This window comes from Pogoniulus pusillus, chromosome 13 (genome assembly GCF_015220805.1).
Source record: "Pogoniulus pusillus isolate bPogPus1 chromosome 13, bPogPus1.pri, whole genome shotgun sequence".
Lineage (NCBI taxonomy): Eukaryota > Metazoa > Chordata > Aves > Piciformes > Lybiidae > Pogoniulus > Pogoniulus pusillus.
In genome coordinates, this window is record NC_087276.1 from 8,031,073 (window position 1) to 8,046,053 (window position 14,981).

General features: G+C 53.2%; 1 protein-coding gene across 1 annotated transcript in view; it reads left to right on the forward strand.

Annotated features, from left to right (window-relative positions):
* Window positions 1-11,768, forward strand: part of XXYLT1 (xyloside xylosyltransferase 1) — a 35,930-nt gene extending 24,162 nt beyond the window's left edge. The window contains exon 4 of the mRNA XM_064152894.1: window positions 10,756-11,768. Within this exon, the coding sequence (XP_064008964.1) occupies window positions 10,756-11,152 (397 nt within the window). The 3' untranslated portion in view covers window positions 11,153-11,768. The remainder of the gene's footprint in view (window positions 1-10,755) is intronic.
* The last annotated feature ends 3,213 nt before the right edge of the window (window positions 11,769-14,981 follow it).

The window sequence follows — 14,981 nt, forward strand, 5'->3', positions numbered from 1 at the left end:
CTGAGACACTCCCCAGGAGAGTAGGGGCATAGTGGAGGTCTCCATCAGAGCACAGCAAGGGCATCCACATGCAGACCTCCCCAGGGCCCTTCATGTCAGCCTAGCTCAGCTCAACACTTCCAAGTGCCAAAGGGAGAAGCAGCCCCACGGCTGAGATGAAGAGAGTGGAGACTCACTGTTGCACACCCAAGAAATCCTAAAAACTCTGGTTACAGAAGGTAGAGCTTAACCCCCATTCTTACTGAGTTTCCTGGTTCTAGATGCCTCCAGCCAGGCATGTGAGAGGAAACTGATTGCACAGCTGCTCCCAGCAGCCTCAGCCTGAGCCCAAACCAGAGCAGCCCACTGTGCTCCCTGCTCCTGTCCCAGCCCCTTTGCTTGCTGTGTAGTGTGGTTGCCGTTGGGGCACTGCCACGTGGCGGCACCTGGGGCCCGCAGTACTGCCCCACTGTTGCTCCCCTTGGGGGTCCCACTGGGAAAGAATGATCTGCTGGTAGCAGAGAGTACCTAACCCTCAGGTCCTCAGATTGCTGCTTTTTACCCTTTTTCTCCAGCTGGCATGTAGGTGCCTGCTGCGATGGTGGACCTCAGGAAAGGTCCAAGATCTTCTCAGGGTCAATAGTGCATGCATGTAGCTGGGGCTGGAACGGTGGCTGCTGCCTCCATTCCTGCCTTTGGGTGAGCTCTCCACTACTGTCCTGTGACAAGAAGCTAACAAAAGCAGGAGGCGTCTTGGGAATCCTCAGTAGTGGAAATGATAAAAGTTTGTCCTGCAGGAAAGGATATCTGCATCAAAGGGACAGCCACAGACTACAAAGGACTGATACTTGAGGTCTGGTATGGCTGCAAGGCCTCTGCTTCTGCCTGAAACCTGGGGAGAGCTTGAACAGGACATAGTTTTGTGGAAAGGAAAAGCTTTGTTCCTGCTTGTGATCATGTGGGAGCCGCTGTAGGCATGCTGTGTGCTCCATCACACAGGCTTTGTTTGAGAGCTGGCAAAGTAAGCCTGAGAAGCCCATTAATGAGTGGAACAAAGCCTGAGCAACCTGCGAGCCCAGAGGCGCTTGCAGTGCTCTGCTCTGGCTGGGAGCTCGGCAGCGGCAGCAGCAGCAGCAGTGCTAAGTCACTTGGGCAGGTGTTTGGAAGAGGATCAGACTTGTCCTGAGCTGTGAGCAGGCCAATGCTGAATCCACAGCCAGGCCGGGCTGCTGGCACATGTGGCCTGAGACAGTACATCCTGTACCTTCTCCTGGGACCTAAAAATAGCCCCAAAGCACTGCTGGCACCTGTGAGCAAGGAGGAGCAGCTGGATCCTCTGGGTATCAGCCGAGGCAGCGGTGGTAGCTGTTTAGATACCGCAGTGCAGGTGAACTGGGACGGAGCTTTCATAGAATGGCAGGGATTAGAAGGACCTCTGAAGGTCAAGTCCAACACCCTTGCCAAAGCAGCGTTCTAGTTTGTATCCATTGCCCCTTGTCCTGTCACAGGACACCACTGAACAGAGCCTAGCCCCCTCTTCTTGGCATTCACCCTCCAGATACTTATAAACATTAGTAGGATCCCCTCTTGGCCTTCTCTTTTACTGAGTAAACAGCCTCAGCTCTCTCAGCCTTTTGTCATCAGACAGATGGTCCAGTCCCTTCATCAGCCTCATAGCACTCCACTGGACACTCTCTAGTCTATTCCCGTCTCTCTTGAGCTGGAGAGCCCAGAACTTGACATAATACTCCAGATGTGGTCTTACCAGGGCAGACTAGATGGGGAGGGCAACCTCCCTTGACCTTCTGGCCACACTCTTCTTAATGAACCCCAGGACCACAAGGGCACATTGCTGTTCCATGGATAACTTGCTGAACAGCAGGACTCCAAGGTCCTTCTCCTTGGATCTGCTTTCCAGCAGGTCTAACTCTAGTCTATACTGGTGTGTGAGGGTGTTCCTTCCCAGGGGCAGGACTGTATGCTTACTCTTGTTGAACCTCATTAGGTTCCTTCTTTGCCCAGCTCTCCAGTCTGTCCAGGTCTTGCTGAAGGCTTGCACAGCCTTCCAGTGTATCAGCCAGTCCTCCCAGTCTGGTATCATCAGCATACTTGCTGAGGGTACACTCTGTGCCCTCATCCAGGTCGTTAATGAAGATGTTGAGTAAGACTGGAGCCTGTACTGACCCCTGGGGAACACCACTAGTTACAAGTCTCTGCACCATTGATCACGACTCTCTGAGCTCCGTTGTTCAGGCAGTTCTTGATCCATCTCACATGCCACACTTCCAATCCAGACTTCCTGAGCTTGCCTACAAGGATGTTAAGGGAGGCAGTCAAAAGCCTTGCTAAAGTCAAGGCAGGCAATATCTGCTGCTCTCCTTGCATCTACCCATTCAGTCACACAATCATAGAAGGCTATGGGATTAGTCAAACACTGTTTCCCTTTGCTCCTGGTAGCCTTCTTTTCTTCCATGTGCTTAGAGATGACCTCCAGGATGAGCTACTCTCACCTTGCCAGGGACAGAGGTAAGGCTGACTGGTCTGTAGTTTCTGGAATCTTCTCTCTTGCCCTTTTTGAAGACTAGAGTGACTTTGGCTTTCCTCTAGTCCTCAGGCACCTCTCTCATTTTCCGTGATCTTTCAAAAACAATGGAGAGTGGCAGAGCAATATCAGCCAGCTCTCTCAGCACCCACCAGAGCCCATGGATATGTGGGTGTTCAGTTTGCCCAAATGATCCTCGACGACCAGTGGAGAGTCTTCCTTCCACCAGGCTTTCTCTCTTGCTTCCGAACTCTGGGATTTCTGAGGTCTAATCTTAGCAGCCAGAGTAGCTTTCCAGAGTTGGAGATAACCACCTCCAGCAGGCAGGTCCTTCTGCTGGAGTCTGCCTGGTTTCATGGGCTCCTCATGCAGGCAGGTTGCCCTAAGTTGGAGGCTGCTCTTCTCCAAGTGCCTTTGCCCCAAGAGAAGAAGCTGCTTGCCAGGACAGGCTCTGTGTTTCCCAAGCACCTCAGCTTTTGAAGGCAGTGTTTGCCATTCCTGTGCCCTGCCTGGCATGCTTATGCCAGTGCTGCCTCCCCACAGTCCTTCAAGCCAGACCTGGCTTGCTTTGGATTTTAAACCATTTCAAGGCTTTGGCTTGATTTGTAGCAAGTGCAGCACAGAAGGAATGGTTCTAGGAACTCTTGGCTGCCACGAGGCAGCCAGAGTTCTAGAAGAAGCAGAACCTGCAAGAAGCTGGCACCACAACTGATTTTAGGAATTCAGCATTAATTTCTGATTTAAAAAAAAAAAAAGACTGGAGGTAGGAAGGGTTTTGTTATTTACACCTATGCCCATCATTAATAGGCAGGACCTGTTGCACTTCCTCCCTTCACCAAGCAAATTTGAAACACGGTTTAAAAAGAGGAATAAATTGGACGAGATCTGACAACCACAACTGTGCATCAATTAACATGAAAACTTCTGAGATAGTGGGCATTGCAAAGATTAATTTTTCCAACAACCAAGACACTTCTGTGTGTTTGGGTAAGGCAGTCAGGACTGTCCAAGCCTGGGCTCAGGATTTTCCCCCAGGGACTTTGCTGTTGTGAAGAGAGCACATATGGGTGCTGGAGCTGCTTGAGAAGTTTGCTGTGACTTTGCTGCAGATGATTTTTGCTGGTCTTAGCACACAAGTCCAGGGTGTATCAGGTGGAGGACATATCAGTTACCATACCTGCACTTGTCTTTGATTCCTGTACTTCTCAGTTTCATCTCCTGAATATCTTAGTTTCAGTGTCTAGAGGTAAGTGTCACAGCAGTGGCATCTTGGTGTTGCTGGGGTACCTGAGTGCACTGGTAGATCACCAGCCCCTACGTGCATCATGGGCAGGTAGTTAGATCCAGTGTTTGCACAGCTGCTGTCATCTTCAGTGGTTACTTTTTTGTTGTGGGAGAGCACAAACTGAAGAAAGAGCAGCTCTGTGCTACAATGATGCGTTTTGAGAGGTCACAGCTTGGATTGGTGCTGCTAAAAAAAGTGCTGTTTGTGGGCAGTGCCAAGGCTTGAGCTGCCCTTTGTGGTGCAGCATTCGTGACTCCTTGCACCCCAGCAAGGGTTTTGCAGTGTGGTAGAAAGGGGAATTTGGGCTGTAGATGCTAGCAGAGATCATAAACCATCTGGGACTGGATCTTGAATCTGCTTTGAGAAGTGATTGCTGGGGCTGAGCATCCAGATGTGAGCTTGGAGAAGAGGATGAGGCCATTTTAGCAGCCAGAGGGCAACTGGTGCTGCTCAGCCAAGGACTTCCACACCAGCACTTGGTGGAGAGGCAGCTGAATCCCTTTCTTTGATAGAGGAGCAAACAAACAAACAGCAGGAAATCAAGAGCTATGTAGCATAGCTGGGATGCTTTCTGGAGTGTTGTGGTGCTGAGACTGCACAAGAAAGCTCCCAGCAATCCTCTGGAGGGGTTCTTGCAATGCCCTCTTGCTCTCTGAAACTTAGTGCTGGTTCCCTTTATGGCAAGTCTCCTCCATGGCAGCAGTATCCCACAGCTAGGACTCCTAGATTGGGATGGAGGGATAGAGGCCTTCATTCCTTCTCCCCACCACAGCAGGTGAGCATCTGTGAAGGGAGAGCATCTTCCCTGTTCCTGAGAGACCTGTTAGTGGGCAAGGGTGGCCTGGGGGTGTGGCAGACAGGAGGGCACTGCTGGAGCAGTCTCTCTTCACAGTTGTTAACAGAAATCTGGCATTTTGGCAATAATGAGGCCTCTGGTGCTTTGCAGTGCCCCTCTGAAGGGGCTGGCCTCACCCTTCCCTGCTGCTGAATGAGCACAAAGTCTGACACACCGAGCCGACAGTGCTGCATGCCACTAGTGCCACAGACATTTGGTCTCTAGAGGGAAGGACACCAGTGTGACCCAGACAGGCATTTATTGTCCCCTCTCTATTTGGAGAGTGATTTTAATTTTAGCAGTAGTGTGGGGTGCAGATATTTCAGAGGGTGGGGGGGGTCTGCCTTGAAAATCCATATCCCAAAGGAGAGTTGTGCTTATGAGCTACATTCACAGGTTGCCATATATTTAAGTGCAACTGGTTTCAGACAGCTAAATCCATGCAGAAGTGTGGTGGTTGAGAATCAATTTGCTGCTCCAAATACTGCCTTTTTATAAGCTGGGCATGCAGACTGTGCTGTGGTAGAGGCCAGCCATGCACAGACATAGTTTGTGCATTGTGTGGGAAGTTTATTAGGGAATTACTGCTTCCATCAGCAAGCTCAGTTTGTCAGCATTTTCTGAGGAGGGCTGCAGGTCCAGCCTCAGCTGGACTCTTCCCATGAATCCTTCAGAGGAGGGTAAGTTGGTCCCAGCATGTACACCAACATACAGAATCACACAACATTAGGGCTTAGAAGGGACCTGGAAAGATCATCCAGTCCAACCTCCCTGCCAGAGCAGGATCACCTAGGGCAGGTCACACGGGAACACATTTAGGTGGGTTTTGAATATCTCCAGAGAAGGAGACTCCACAAGCTCTCTGAGCAGCCCTGGCAGTGTTTTGTCACCTTCTCAGTGAAAAAGTTTTTCCTTAAGTTCACATGGAACCTCCTCTGCTGCAATTTGCACCCATTGCCCCTTTTCCTGTCATTGGACATCCCTGAGCAGAGCCTGGCTCTGTCCTCCTGACACTGCTCAGCACAAGTGAGGTCACCTCTCAGGCTCCTCTTCTCCAAGCTAAAGAGCCCCAGCTCCCTCAGCCTTTCCTCACAAGGGAGATATTCCACTCCACATCCTGCCCTTTGTCCTGGGCTGGGAATTGGGGTTACTTTGCCCTACAGTGATGTATTCTCTCAGCCTCAGCTAGGGCGTGCTGGGCCTGACTGGTACTGACCCTGTCACCTCAGCTCCTTAAGGGGTTTAGTGTTTGTATATGGAAATAAGCATCTAACAAGGGCTGCTTTGTTGCAAAGCCTCCCTCTGCAGCAGGGCTGAACTCACCCAGCCAAGATCTGCAGCACTGGGGTGGGAAGGAGAACTGTGGGTTGGATGCTGCTCTGGGTACAGCCCTGGGGCATCTGTCTCCCTGTGGCTGCAACAGGAACTCGCAAGGGTCCATCTTCACCGCAGGGATGCCTTTGGGTGGAGGGGTAGAGGGCCTGTTCCTGAAGGCTGATCCTGGTTGAATAGTGGTAAGGGGCTGGCAGCTGCCTGCCACAGTGAGGTTTAACCAAGAGAAGGGACAGAGAGGAACAAGAAGTTGTGTTGTTCTTGATGAGGATTAGGTGGGAAAGCCCAGAAATAACGGTGTTTGCCAGCGTGCAGCTGAGGGTGACACCAGCACCCATCTTTTCCTGGCTCAGGAACTGGAAGGCATGTTTAGAGGAACCAGGAGTGTGCACTTGTTCTAGTAGGAGTTTGGGCTGGCAGGGCTGCTGGCAGAGTGGTGCAGAGAGTGGTAGTTGGTAGCCCATGCTTACCTGCTGCACCAGGAGCCCTGTATCTAGCAGGATGGGACTCAGGGTCCCCCACCCCTGACCTCTGTGAGACAGCCTTGATTGCAGAGATGCAGGCCCACTGCTGCTGTGCATCCTGCCCACCCAGGCAGCTGGCCCAAGTTCTACCAGCACTGGCAGCACTCACAGATCAGTGAGCTCTAGCAGGCAGTTTGCTGGTGTAGGGCTGTATATGGCATCCAGCATCTTGCCTATCCCTTGTTTTTGTGGCTTTATCCTCTGACTCTTGGCTTTGTCTGGCCCTTTGGTGTGGCAGAGGCTGTGCAGCCTTCCTCCCTGGGTACCTTGCTGCTCAGGCTGGTCCAGAGTCTGGTTTCACTTCATATCTTTCTGACTTGGCCCCTTAATTCTCCAGCTATGTGGGAGGAATCCCACAGGCTGTTCATGTTTCTTCAGATGCGGCCACACGGAGAGGGTCTACGTCCTTGCCAGCAAGGCCAGCAGTGGTGCTGCACAGCTGATGTGGTAGGGTTGCAGCCTCTTGAATGTCTCAAATAGGTACAGACACACAGGCCCAGTCTGCTGCCTCGGGGACAGTGCTTTAGGCTTGGTGTTGGTCACCTAGCTGGCAGTAACTCCACCTTGCTGGCAGGAGTTTCCAGCTCATCCCATAGTGTTGTCTCATAACCCAGAGCTGAAGTAAATGTGGCACAGACATGGGAGTACATGGGTTTGGACAGAGTCTTCCCCCTTCTTGTTGCTGTGCAAGGAAGCAAGAGAAGGAACCACGAAATAGAGCTGATAGATGGGGTGGTCTCTTCTGCCCTTGGCAGCTGTCCCCAGGGAGGCATTGTAGGGGGTGTGGTGGCAGCTCTGCCAGCTGAGGCTCATGCCTGCCGGCCTGCGAGGCCAGGGAGGTGTGGCTGGAGCACCCTGTGCTGGGCCAGCAAGGGAAGTCCCGGTGGAAGCAGAGTTTTTATCTGGGCTGGCTGGGCCTGGTGTTTGAATGCTTGGAAATGCTGTTCTCCAGATGTTTCCTAGCACATGCCGCCGCTGTTTATAAACAGCACCTCAAAGCAAAGCCCATCGGGCTGCAGGCAGGGGCTCATGGCAGTGGCCCTGCGTAGCTCCCCTGCACCGTGCTACAGGGTCAGGGGCCCAGGGTCACCTCTCTCCCCTCCTGTCTAGAGAGGCCAAGGCAGTTAACAAAAGCACGAAATGCCTCCTCTTCCTTTCTCCTCCCCTCCTCCCAGCCAGCAGCTTCCTGCCCTGTTGCATCCCACCATGGCCAGCATGTCCAGGCTGCCTTCCTGCCCCGGCTTTGGCTCCCGGTGGGTGGGGAGAAGGACACCCCGGAGCCAAGGCTGGTGACATCCTGCCCTGCATGAGCTGCGTGTTCCAAGGGTGGTCCTGGCTTGGGGCAGGGAAACGTTTCCATTGCATCCAGAAGTCAAGCACAATTCAGGCTAAAGAGATGCTGCCAGCAGCCCTGCCTGAAAGCCTTTCCCTCAGCTGGCCCCAGCTCAGCGCTGGGAGGCTGTGGTGTGGTGCTGCGAGTGGGTTCCCGAGCGGCTCCCGGATGGGGCTGCTTGCAGCTCATCGCATCCTGGATTTTGCTCCAGCATTAGTCCCTGGGGATGGCCCTGTCCTGCCCCTCAACCCTGTCATCCTCGTGTGTGGCTAGGGGAGGATGGCTCCATCAGGCCAGCGCCAGGAGGAAGGACTGAACAATTGCTGCTTATCAGTCTGTCTCCTCTCGCTGCAGGAAGGGGCAGGATGCTCCCTTCTCAGTTCCAGCCTTCAGCGAGTAGCTCACTGGGGAGCAGCATGGCTGAAGAATGGAGTCGAGTCCTACAGACCTGCTTTGACCCATGGCAGCCTGGCAGTGGCAGGTTTGGGCTCAGGCACTTGTGTTTTACTTTTTGCAGGGCATGTCATCTGTATCTTAGGCAGCACAGGTTTGGGGGTGAGAACTTGGAAAGAGGTGAGTCCACTGCTGTGGAGATGGAAAGCTGCCCCCATCTGTGAATCTCCAACACTGCTCCCCCTCTCCCTTCTGCCAGCTTCCAGCATCGTGTTTTGGGCATGGGGATGGCTTTTGTGGCACTGCTAGGGCAAAGCAGAGAGAACAGACTATGCAGAGGTGGGCTTGAGCCAGTCTCTGCTCAAATCCTTGAACCTGAGCACTTTGGGAGACTGCATCTTGTCTTTGCAGGTTGATCTTCCCTCTCCTCTAATGCTGCATGGAGGGCACTTTGCCTTTCTTCTCTCATGAGTATCCACGAGTCCTCTCTGTGGTGGCCTCGTGCCTGTCCCCAAGACACAACTGCTCTTTGCAAAGGCAGAGCCCTTTTATCCTTCCCTGCCCTTTAGATCAAATGAGCACTGCTGCCTGTGGGCTTCGATGAGTCAGCCAGTCCTCTGCTCCCCTTCCCTGGGAGATGTGGGGACATCTGCTCAAAAACTGAGCCCTCTTTCCATGGAAAACTTATGCTTGGAGAAACCCCTTTCCATTCTGGCAAAAGGCAGCAGAAGTGTAAAAACCCTTAAATGCAGTGAGAAGTGTCAGAGGTTTGGACCTAAAGCTTCTGAATGGGAAGTTGTATGGGAGTGATGCTGCATAATGGTTGTGGTTCTCCGGAGCAGGGAACAGAAAAGGTGCTCGCAGTTGACATCGTTGCTAGATCCGCACTTTCTGCTGAATCCTGTCTCTCAGTGCTGTACTGGACACCCAGAAAACAGGCCAGGAGCATGGATTTCATAGTCTGATCTCTGTACAAGCTGTAGGATTCCCTGAGCAAGTGCTTGTTGGAGCTGAGCACACCTTACAAGAGTGATGCATCTCTAATGTTTACAGTGAGGGAGTACCCAGTGTGGTGCTTCAGCTGTCTCAGGGGCTAATGTTGCTGCATCTTCTTACCCCCAAATTAGCCCATCTTCAGCTTCCAAACACAAAACCACCCTGTGTGTTAAATCCACATCTACCAGAATATTCTTGTCAATTTTTGGTAGGTTATTGGTAGATAGTCTGTCATTGCCTGACAGACTCGGAAAGGAACCAGCAGCAGGCCAGACTTATTCTTTCTAACAGTGTTTATCCCTAACATCCTCACAGCAAGGTGCAAAAAACCAACCTGCTGCAAGTGTTAGGGCTGCAAAGGAGTGCAGGGTGCTAACAGCCCAGTTAGACAGTGGGGTGGGGGCCATGGGTGCCTCCTGCCCTCTTCCAAACTACTGTCTCAGCCAGCTCTCAGCTGCCCAGCTTTGCAGCACAGGGTGCTGCCTGGGGACAGAAGAATTTCATTCCTAATGGAAGTGATTTTGGGGAGGGGCAGATTCAACCCTAACTGTTTGATGACTTCAGGTCCTGCACGTGGGAGCAGCCAGCGTGTGTATGTTTGGTTGTGCTCACTGCTCCAGGGCTGAGGAAAGAGGCAATTGCATTTTTTAGCTGCTTGCTTAGATATGCACTTGAACCAACTTCCGGAGTTAGTTTTGTGTGTTGCTAGATGTGCATCGCTCTTCTGCTTGGCAGCTGGGAGTGAGCTGGTGAGGACTGCATCTGCCTGAGCTGCCTCTGCTGAGCCTTCCTAGGGCTGCAAATGCTGCAGGCAGTACTTGTTCAGCTAATGAGATGTTGCCATTGCATTTCTATTTTTACTTTGAAGAAATATTTCTGCCACTCAGATTTATTTCAAGCCTTCTTTTTGCACGTCCTCAAACTGGGACTCATCTTTGATCCACAGCTTCCCTGTAATCACAGAATCATAGAATCATAGAATCATAGAATCAACCAGGTTGGAAGAGACCTCCAAGATCATCCAGTCCAACCTATCACCCAGCCCTAGCCACTCAGCTAGACCATGGCACCAAGTGCCTCATCCAGAATAATAATGATGATGCTGTGAGCAAAGCTGCTGAGATCCCATTAACTGCAGGACGTTTCCCTGGTGTGTACCAGCCATGGAGACACTCCTGGTGGTTCACCCTGGGCACTGAGGATGTGGTTTGATCTCCCTGCACAGCCATGTGAGCAGTCATGCAGCATGCAGTTGGCTTACCAGAGTGATGCTGGTAGAAACAAAAAGGGCTTTGGGAGAGAGCAAGAGGAGTAGTTTGAGTTCTGGGCGATATCCTGTACAGGAGGATGGAGAGAGGTGCAGCCCATGAAGCACCAGCCTATGAAGCTGGGTGCCTCCAGCCACCAGAAGACAAGCGCTGCAAGATCCCTTAGGTGAGTGATGGATCCTGTCCTGTGCTCCATATGTGCCTGGACGTGAGGTGGCTGCTGTGTTTCCTGAATTCCCTGACTTTGCTGTGGTTCCTCTCTTTGCAGGCACACGTTCTGGCAGTATCGCCGCGAGAACCCCCAGACCAAAGTGGGGGATCCCCCTCCTGACGGACTGCCTGGCTTCAACAGTGGTGTCCTGCTCCTGAACCTGGAAGCCATGAGGCAGTCCAAGCTCTACAACCAGCTGCTGGAGCCCAGCACGGTGCAGAAGCTGACAGAGAAGTACCACTTCAAGGGGCACCTTGGGGACCAGGACTTTTTCACCATGGTGGGGATGGAGCACGCAGAGCTCTTCCATGTGCTTGACTGCACGTGGAACCGCCAGCTGTGCACGTGGTGGAGGGAGCACGGCTACAGCGACGTCTTCGACCAGTACTTCCGCTGCCAGGGCCAGGTCAGGATCTACCACGGCAACTGCAACACCCCCATCCCTGAGGACTAGGGCAGCCAGCCCTGCAGAGCCGCCTGGGCTGCACCAGCAGTCGCTGTGGAAGGGGGACCAGCCCCCACCCATTGCATCTCGGGGGAATCCCTAGGGATCCCAAGAGCCTTCAGTGTCTCACTGCCTGAAGCCTCATCTCTCCAGGAGGAAGCAGTCCAGTAGCTGGAGCAGGGCATCCACAGTCACCGTGGCAGGACTCAGCTCCTGGCTCTGCCTGGGGCAAGTCCTTGGTAGCTCTCTGTGCCACACGTCAGGGCACAGGAACAGCCGAGGAGCCTTCAGGTGACCGCTGCTTTGGCACGTGGCAGGGTGCTACTCCCTGGATGCTATGCAGCCTTGCCTTGTCCAGCCATCAGCAGGAGTCCACAGTCAGGCAGCTGGGTTTGGTTTTGGCATTCCTCTGTGGCCCATCTCTGCACCTGGCACAAGAGCGTGCATCTGGTCCCTCTGGAGAGCAGACACTGTCCTCAGGTCTTCTTCCTTTTGAAGCATTCCAGAAAGGCAAAGGGGTTTTAAAGACTGAAAAGGTGCTTTACATTTTGTTACTTGTAAACAAAAATGCAATGCTGGGTGAGCCTTCCATTGGTTCTTCTTAGCAATAAAAGCTTTACTGGCCCATCTTGTCTTAGAAGCCTTCTGTGAGCATGTAGCAGGAGGCTAATTTTTATAGCTTTGCCTTTAACCTTTCACAGAAGAAGAAACCTGCAGAAGTGAAACACTCTTGGCTGATTTTCTGAGGCGTGGTCCTGTGCAATAGAAGGCTTCATGCTCTTCTCACCATGGTGAAAAAGTAGTTGATGTATATCTCTTGGGCAGTTGAATGTGATGCCCCACATAGCTTATTGCTGTGACTCATCTCACATCTGTCCTGAGCCCAGGGAGGTGGTGGAGGCACCGTCCCTGGGGGTCTTCAAGAAAAGACTGGATGAGGCACTTAGTGCCATGGTCTAGTTGATTGGATAGGGCTGGGTGCTAGGTTGGACTGGATGATCTTGGAGGTCTCTTCCAACCTGGTTGATTCTATGATTCTATGATTCTAAATGGGCCATGGTGCAAATAAATAAGCAGGGTTGGTCTGGAAGGCTGCAGGGAGGTTGGTCTGGAAGGCTGCAGGGAGGTTGGTCTGGAAGGCTGCAGGGAGGTTGGTCTGGAAGGCTGCAGGAAGGTTGGTCTGGAAGGCTGCAGGAAGGTTGGTCTGAAAGGCTCCAGGACCTGCCTGTGCTGTGAATGAGCATGTTTCAGGTATGAGCACTCTGCTCCCTGGCCTGGCTGGTGTGCTCAAGCTCTCTGTTGGAGGAGAGGCACACACACATGAGCCTGCTTCCAGCCCTGCCTTCTTTACCCGGAGCCTCTGTGTGTGTCTGTGTGTACCTGTGTGACATGCATGTGCAGGAGAAAGGGCTGGGGACCTAATGATGGCTTAACCTACTAATGCCCACGCTGCGTATGGCAGGAGTTTCCTGAGCTCTTTCCCCAGTCTCTATGGCTGACCACTTACCTTTGCTGAGGGAGAGGCTCCTCCTCCCTCTAAGTGATGTAAGGGCTACAGCCCTAACCCTACCTCCTTTGTCTTGCTGAACCAGTCCACTTCCAAACAGTACCAAAGCTCGGCCGCAGGTATTTTCACATCCCCAGGGAAGGAACAGTGAAGAGGTGATGAAAGGTGAGCAGAGGAAGCAGTAAGTAGCCTGCTGTGTTCAGGCTGCTATGTTCAGATGTTGCTGTGCAGGACGAGGCAAGCAGCCAGGGTGCTGGAGGCTGCAGTGGGGGTGGTGTACCATGATGATGTACCCAGAAGGACAAGGAGGGTTTTGCAGCAGTTTAGCTGGCCAGAGCTGCTGCTGTGCCCAGAGAGCATGCTCCTTCCCAAGGGCTCCAGATGGAGGCTTTGCTCAGTTGGTGCCCTCTCTCATTTACTTGTAAGCTGGGGGCAGACATAACTTGCATTGCATGGCCCGGAGCAGGCCCAGGAGCCACCCGCCTCACCCCTGCCCTGCAGAGCCATGCTGCTTTCCTGGACCTGCTGGGCAAGACAGAGAGCAGGCAGAGCTTCCTGGTGGAGTGTCACAGTCCCGTGGTTGGCACCGGTGCTTTGTCACCTCCCTGGTGTGTCCCAAGATGCCATCGACTTCCCCAAGTGGCATAACCCCTGCTGTGCCCAGGATGCTACTGCAAAGACTCAGCCCTGTGCTTGCTGGTGGCAGTGACACGTGGTGTGTCGCGTGCCAAGGCAGGACCTTGCCCTCAGTTTGGAAATGGCAATGCTGGGCATACAGGCCAGGCAGCATGGCACTGGCCCTGGGGAGTGGCTTGTTCACGGGGCAGAGCAGCTCTGGGGTGGCTCTGGGTGTGGATGCTGGCCTGAAACCATTGTATTAGTTTTGAGATGGCATTGCCACAGGTGGCACCAAGGCTGCATCAGGCTAGGTGCTTCTTTTGCCCCATAGCCATCCCTGTTGCTGGGCTAGGAACTGGGCACACTGCTTGCAGCTAGAGGCTGCTTTCCACAGGACTGGGAGCACCTTTGCCCTTCTCTGGGATGCCAGGGGCTGTGAGAGGGGCACAGCTTGATGCACACAGCCTGGCTCCAGGCTGAAACGTTTTCTTAAGGATTTTTCCCAAAAAATAATACTTCATTTTTTGTTGTTGTTCAAAGTGGCAGTCCACTGAGAAGCCCACTGCATTTTTCAGCTGGGAAAACCATGTGGGATAGCTTTTTCTGGGCACTGCAGATGGCCCAGCTCCTTGTGCAGCAGTGCCTGCTGCATCCCAGGGTCCCCAGGGCTGTGACTAAGCACTAATGAGCTCAGCCACAGAAGCCATGATGGCAGCTTGGGGCTGCCAACTCAGCCTTTTTGAAGGGTGCTGCCACTGGGGCCACTGTGGCACAGAAGCAGGACTTGCTGTGCTTGACCTGTGGGCACCACTTGCCCAGAGAGGCTGCATACCCTGCAAGCAATTCCTGCACTCAGCAGCAATTCTTGGAAGCACAGGGACTTTCCATCCCTATCCTTCCTTGCCCTCTAACACCTTCTGCTTTGCAGCCCAGCCTCAGGAAAAGGCTGCTCCAGGCATGCGAGGTCAAGCCTGAACAACTTCCCTAGGATTCCACACCAAACTTGAGCATTTCCTGGTCCCCAGGTCAGACCTGAGCATCCCCTCTTGGGCCCTGTGACGCTGGCCTGGGGGCATTGCAACCAGCAGCAGGAGCTGCTAGCACAAGCACAATAGAGGGGGCTCAGAAGGCATGAAGCAATGCTGGTTTGCCGCTGGACACCAGGAGTTTGCTGTGGTGACCCTGTGGTAGGAACTCTGGAGCCGATGGGCCATGTTCTGGGCCAACACTGCTCCCTGCCTAGCAGAGGCCATCTGCAGACTACAGAGCCTGGCTTTGAAGTAGCTGTGACTCCTCTGAAGGCACAGCATGTGAACGGCAGCCCTGAGTGAGCAGCAGGCAAAGACACACTGCTGTGACACAGGCAGCAGGGCTGGCTGAAGGGATGGGGAGATCTCCCACAGGAGGCTGGGGCCCCAACTGGCCCCAACCAGAGCCTGTGAAGGGGCATGGCAGGATTTAGACGCAGGAGCATGGAGCTCCTCTGCACCTCTGTCACACCTGCTGGCTACTTGGTCTTTGCTTTCCCAGCTCTTGCTGAGAGCAAAGTGCTGCTTGTGCTGGGAGCCCACGTTTTTCGAGGAGGGAGAAGACAACAGGAGGAGCAGGGAGTTCTCTTGTAGAATGTGGCTTTGTGGTTTGAGCTTAAGGACAAAACTTGCTTTCTTTTCTCGCATCGTTCAGCATTGGTGGGAAATTGCAGGTAGGGCAAAC